General features: G+C 43.6%; 1 protein-coding gene across 1 annotated transcript; it reads left to right on the forward strand.

The window, feature by feature from the left end:
• Positions 1-1234: 1234 nt before the first annotated feature.
• On the forward strand, positions 1235-6006 carry LOC108136589 (run domain Beclin-1-interacting and cysteine-rich domain-containing protein). Its single transcript, XM_017257901.2, has 4 exons — positions 1235-1605; positions 2489-4437; positions 4905-5058; positions 5128-6006. The coding sequence occupies exons 1-4, from the start codon at positions 1336-1338 to the stop codon at positions 5320-5322; spliced, it is 2568 nt and encodes an 855-aa protein (XP_017113390.1). The 5' UTR covers positions 1235-1335; the 3' UTR covers positions 5323-6006.
• The last annotated feature ends 618 nt before the right edge of the window (positions 6007-6624 follow it).

The raw sequence follows: 6624 nt of genomic DNA on the forward strand, positions 1-6624 counted from the left end.
TTGGGCGAAGTGCCGTACCACTCGAATATTTTTCAGCCTGAACCAATAAAAACCAATAAAATATTACCTAAAAATAGTAAACTCACTCATTATCTATAAGTGCATTACTTACATGGCAACGTGTGGGCGAAAAACACAATTCAACTACCAGACAAAAAAAAAAGGCAAAAATAAAATGCGTTTATTTTATGGCCGGCAAATCAATCAACTTTATTAATTACAAGTAATTAAAGTTTAATTAAGAGCCCAGTACGATGCTTCTTCTTGCTTTTGTTTCAAGGTTGCATGTGTGTGTGCGTGTGTTTGTGTAATTGTGTGCTTTTGTGTGGAAATAAATGCAAATATTTATTTGGCAAAAGTCACAATTTGTAGAAAGGGGAGGCGATGGCAGAAACAACAACAGCAACAGCAACAAAATGGTGGCAAAAGTAGTGCAATTGTTGTTGCTGCAATTTTGTTTGTCTGTTTAATTAAAGCAATATGTGGCCTCCAGGAAAGGAATGTTGGGTTAATTGACTCATCACTTATACGACAAACGAAGCACAAACAAACAAACAAACAAACAAACAAACAAACACAGCAGGAGGAAGAAGTTGAAGAAGAAGAAGAAGAAGAAGAGCGGTCCGAAAAAGCAGCGCAGTCGTCGAAGAAGAAAGGAGATGAAACAGTTTCAAAAACACTGGGGGCGTGGCCATTGATTTGACATTTTGAAATCCGCGATTTGCATTGCGCACACAGCAGAGAAATTTTGGGCCAATCAAAAGTGTGGATTGTGTGTGGAAGGCAACGCCCACACAACTAACGGTAATACTGGGAACAGCAGGTGCCCACCACTGGTGCCATCTGGCGACTGTCCTGCGAACCTATCATTATTAAACAGTGGTTTCGCTAGTGGCGCCATCTGAAAAAAGGTGTGTGTGACTATTAAACATTTTTATTTATAAAATTCATTAACTAATTATACAAATTGTAAGCAAATAAAATGTCTCGAAATTTAGGAAAAGTCCTAAGAGCCACAAAGCCTTATTAGAAATTTCATAGATTAAATATTATTAAACTAAGGTTATAAAATATATATAAATTGTTAAATACATTGAGATATATCAATGGTTTGAGTCTTTGAAAAAAGTGCCACCTATTGGTCACTTTTATGCTGCAGAATCGTTTTTCAGTTTCTTGTATGACACTGTGGTATTTTCGCACACCCAAACGAATGGTCACACAGTGCAAGAATCGCAAAAAAAAACGTATTAAAAATAACCAAAACAAGCGGAGAATTTTCAATTTTAATCGCACTGCTAACATGCAACAGCCACGCCCCCCGCCGCTGTGACAATGGCCACGTCCCCGCCTCCGCCCACTTTCGCAGCAGAGGGCGCAGCAGCAGAGGGCGCCGTGGACGCAGCTAGCGACGCAGCAATTGACGATGAAGTGCATCACAATCTGCAGCAGAAGCAAAAGCAGCGCCAGCAACAACAACAGCTGGAGAGGAATTCACTGCTGGCGGATTTGCGGAGATCCACGAATTTCTGGTTCCGGGCCAAAACGACGGACGGACTGCAGCTATTGGCCCAAAGTTGCACCAGGATTCTGCAACACGGACTGGTTAGTAATACATCGTAAAAACATCAATTAAATCTTTCAGAATAGCATACACACACACACACACACACACCCTACAACTATGACCATTTTCAGCAGGGTATCTAGGTTTCAAGGGGCATTTCATCCGTTTTATTGCTGTTTTATTTTATGTTGCATAAATATAATGCAAATAGAAGATTTTATAAATGTGTTATTTTAATGGATACGCTTATCAACCGGACTAAATAAGATAATAAATAAGACAGTTCTCATAATTTAAAAGTATAGTACGTATCAAACATAAAAAATATGAAGAAACTCCCATTATGATAATACATTTATACTCTCTGAATTATTGTTACTTATACTTATGCCCGTTAAACGCCTTTTACACACCCAGTAGTTAACAATCATGTTATGGGTTATATAAATATCAATATAAAAGTTATTTAGAGCAATCAAAAACGAGTCACCAATGAGTTTCCCAAGAATCTCACGCCCATGCAATGTAAATGCGAATAAAGTTATCATATCTCATTTTTCATACACTGTACTTTCAAAGTATTTATTCTATAACGGAAAAATTGGATTTCAAGAAAGTCAAGTAAACACAATCGAAGAAACCCTTAATAAACATTTGATTATTTAATATTAAAATATTTTGTTTTGTTCCAATTCGATTTTTTAATGCATTTTATTTAAGTTAAATACAAACATAACTTATGTTATATGACTGATATGATATCGAGTTTAAATAACCATTATAATGCAAATGCAGCAAGAGGGTATCACCTATTCGTTGCCCTTGTGGCTTAGACTTCCCCCATTGTTTTGCAATCGAATTGTATCAGCAATTGTGTTTATAATTGTATTTATGCAACGCCTCAATCTCCGTCTTTATCAGCTGCAACCCGTGGAACTTCAGCGACTGTCGGACGACTTTGAGTTTCTGCTGGCGAGTGCGGGCAAACAGAAGCATCCGCAGGCCAAGCCTGCTCAGCCTGTCCACTCCTATCATCGTGGTTCCTCGGGAGGAAGTGCTGCAGTGGTGACAGGCGGAGTGGAGCAGTTCCTGGGCGAGTGGACGACACGCTGTTTGGGCGCCCGCTGCCTGTCGCAGTGCCTGCAAACGCTGGTCTCCGATCCGGAACTGATGGAGCTCTACTATCCCAGCGCGGAGGCCTTTCTGCGACGCTCCAGCGACGCCACCGCCTTGTTCGTCTGCCTCACCGCCGTCCAGCTGAACCAGAGCGGCCTGCTGGGCCAGCTGGAGGTCAGGCATCAGCTGCGCCATCGACGCACCTGCTCGCAGCCGAACTTTAGCATCTCCCCCAAGTTGCAAGCTGTGCCGGAGGAGCGACTGCAGAAACGTAGCTTTATCAGGCGCCTCAAGAGTCTGCCCAATCTCAGTGCCGAGGATGAGGAGCCGGATGAGCGCACCTCATCCAGGCGGCGCTGTCAGACGTTCAGCAGTTCGAGTAGGAGGCAACACTATCTGGAGACAGACCCGTCCAGCAGCTCCTGCTCGTCGCAGGACAGTCCCAAGCGCATCCAGCTGATCAACTGCGACGACATCAAGATCTGGACCGATCAAACGCCGCCGGAGCAGTTGCCGCAGGAGATGCTGGACAAGCAGGACAAACAGGACAAGAAGGTGCCACCGGCAGCAGCCAGAGCATCGATGGGCAGCTATCTGGGCAGCCTCTTTGGCTCACCGCCGCTCTACACCAGCTGGTTCCAGCGCAGCCTGGGCGAGGACCATCTGAATGCTGCCGCGGATGGCGGCATGCTGGACACCTTTCTGCCCGTCAACGGGCGAAAGCTGAAGAACAGACAACCGACGCTCTTCGAGGGCGTCAGCATGCTGGACGAGGCGGCTGCTGTCTCCACCACCGGAAGCTGCCTGTCTTCGGCGCCCTGGGACATTCAGGGATCGAGCACCACCTCCACAACGGCCTCCAGTTCGGTGAGCATTACGCCGGGCAGCAGCGACAAGATGGACCAGCAATCGTTGGCCTCGTTCCTGCAAATGTCGCGGCAAACGCACAACAACACACAGCTGGAGAAGGAGAACGCCCACTTTCGGATTTCGGAGGCCTGCATCACGGCCATAGAGCATGTGAAGTGGAGCCGCCGATTGGCCCGACCAGCGATGGGACCGACCGCCAGTACGCATCCCTCGGAGCCCAATCTCATGCCCTATGTGGAACAGATTCCCGGCAGCAACGGCGGCGGTGGCTGTGGCGGTGGCGGTGGCGTACAAAATCATAGCGCCGAGGCGGTGGGTCTCCAGCTGATATCCCGCTTCAGTGAGCAGCAATTGCCGCGACTGGGTCACCTCAAATGGCTCGTGTCCGAGCAGGAGGCACCGCAGCAACTGCTGCCCATGCCCAAGCAGCAGGATCAGGAGCAGGCCAGCCTGACGCGAGGCACCTCCAGTTGGGCACCGCCGCGCCAGCAGATCATATTCACCGAACATCCGGCGGAGAGTCGTGGCAAGCTGCTGCAGCAGCAGAACAACCGCTGTGCCGGCTGCGGGATGCGGGTGGCCAAGCATCTGCAGCAGCACTTTCGCTACTGCAACTACCTCGGCAAGTACCTGTGCACCGGGTGCCATCGCAACCAGATATCGGCGATACCCGCCCGCATTCTGCGCTCCTGGGACTTCCGCTGCTATCCGGTCTGCTCCTTTGCCTACCGCCTCATCGAGCAGATGTACGCCTTTCCGCTCTTCCACGTCCCCGATCTGAATGCCCAGCTGTACAAGCACAAGGAGCTGGCCAAGGCCCGCAGGAAGCGGCTGCAGTTGCACGCGGTCAAGGGATTCATTGCCAATTGTCGGTTTGCAACGAGGTGAGCGGGAAAGTGGGCGGCATGTGGCGGGGATTGTCAGCATCCAGTACTAATTATTCATTTTATGTGATTTGTGATTAGATTTGATGTATTTTGAATTGAATAACAATGAATTGGCATGAACAAGCGAATTACTGAGGGTTAAAACATTCAAAATATCATTAATTATTTCAAAAGTGTTAAATATTTCTTTACATATTGATAAACCTCTTCAAAATGTGTGCTTTGTTTTATTAGATTTGAATACAAAGGTTCCCTTTTTTATATATGCCATTCATAATTAAATGAGAAACTAAAAGATAACAAATTCGTTTTACACATTGATAAAGCTGTTAAAAATGTATGTGTATAAAACATACAAAATTAATATGTAGTGTTACATTTTTCTCTGCATATAAGTTATATATGTTAAAAAAAAGTACACTTTTTCCTTTTGAATTTAAACAAAATGTGTTTAATACTTGCAGAGAACAGTCGTTCTTCAATGCCATTCCGGTGCACATCACGCAGGATCCGGACATGTGGTCCATGTGCGATTTCGTGGACGTGCAGAACACCAGCATGAATCGCTCCATCAAGGAGGTGATCGCTCTGAGCGAACAGCATGTCCACAATTGCGTGGTGAGTGGTCAGATCGAGATGTTTTCGATTGGAATGATAATCCTATTTTGGTCGATCCTATATTTTCAGCTATGCACGGGTCGTGCCTTCCTGTGCGAGCACTGCAAGGGCGGCGAACTCATCTATCCGTGGCAGCGGAAAGTCCAGCGGTGCGATCGGTGCGGAGCCTGTTTCCATCACGCCTGCTTCAAGATCCGGAGTCGGTGTCGCAGCCAAGCCGATCCGTGTCCTAGGTGCTCGCGTCTCCAGAATCGGGTCAGCTAGCATCCGATCAAAGTGCGGCCTCGAAATCGAAGGGGTGGATAGAAAGTCTTGGAAACTAGGGGTCAAATATTATTTTAACTGGTTCTATTTTTTTTCAACTCTAAAGATGATATTATTATTTTGTTATGATAGACTTGTGAATATATTTAAGGTTAGGCATGCGTTCGACGAGTCTCAAATTCTTAATTAAAGATCATCAATTTTCCTTTGAACGATTTTCGCGGTTTCGACAGAAACTAGTTTGTTCAAATATAAAAATCTTTATTTCTCTTGCATTTCTTCAAGCTGAAACTGCAAAGTGAGAAGATAATAAGCTTAAAATAGTAAAAATTCTTACCCACAAATATTCAACTTTCAAAATACCCAATTTATTTTATTTTTCTCATATAATTATTGAAACAAATATTAAACAAGTGTTTGAGAAAGCCTAAACCAGATATTTAACCTAAAGTTTCCAAGGCCAAATTACACTTTTCGCCTCCAGTGATTACATATATTTGCATAACAACTACGATTATTTTTACAACTGCTGTACATAACCATGTAAATTACCAAAACTGTTACGAGAATCGTTTACCTCAAGCGAAAGATGTGAACCCATGTTGATTTTATACATATATAACAACTATGATACGAATATTTATTGCATACTAAACTGTATGATTAAAGATTTTATTTTCTTAACTTGCATATTGACTCAATTGCATCATATTGTGAGTCATGAAGGGTAGGGCAAAAAAAATCCCACAACGGTTACTTATCTATCTACTACTTAAAGATCCTCTTGGATGCATATGTATATATGTATCTGTGAAGCTACTTGGAGATTAGTGGTATTGCTGAAAATATATGAAACAAATTGGCTTACAAGTGCCCTTTTTTTAAACTTCAAAGGTTTTCCGATTTTAATGCAAGTAAATCAAACTATTTATTGTTTATATTTTTCTTAAGTTCTTTTTGGATTCATATTTGAAAATCCTGAATTCAGTTAATAATTCTAGTTCAGTTCCGCTGGAACCAGTTCATTGGTATTTTATCGAATGCGTTAGTGCTTTCTGTGAGAAAATGGGTACACGTCACAATTTTACGAATTTCAGTATTCTGGAATATAGTTAAAGCTGTGGGGGAAAAGTTTATAGCTGCCAAAACACTACTTTATGAAAATTTTAGCCATTTAAAATATTTCCCTTTCGTATTATGCTGTAAATACATCCCGAAATCGGACTTTTTAAGAACCACACCTTGGTCGCGATTTAGCGCACGCATAAACCTCGGAACTAGAACAAACGGAACTGAATTGAA

Source organism: Drosophila elegans, unplaced genomic scaffold, assembly GCF_018152505.1.
Source record: "Drosophila elegans isolate 14027-0461.03 unplaced genomic scaffold, ASM1815250v1 contig_149, whole genome shotgun sequence".
NCBI lineage: Eukaryota > Metazoa > Arthropoda > Insecta > Diptera > Drosophilidae > Drosophila > Drosophila elegans.

What these genes read in the sequence shown, in the direction of transcription:
- LOC108136589 (XM_017257901.2), top strand. Translation starts at nt 1,336, where the DNA reads ATGGCCACGTCCCCGCCTCCGCCCACTTTCGCAGCAGAGGGCGCAGCA. An exon ending in GGATTCTGCAACACGGACTG is followed by an intron (nt 1,606 to 2,488) that starts GTTAGTAATACA and finishes CGTCTTTATCAG; the next exon opens with CTGCAACCCGTGGAACTTCA. An exon ending in AGCATGTCCACAATTGCGTG is followed by an intron (nt 5,059 to 5,127) that starts GTGAGTGGTCAG and finishes CTATATTTTCAG; the next exon opens with CTATGCACGGGTCGTGCCTT.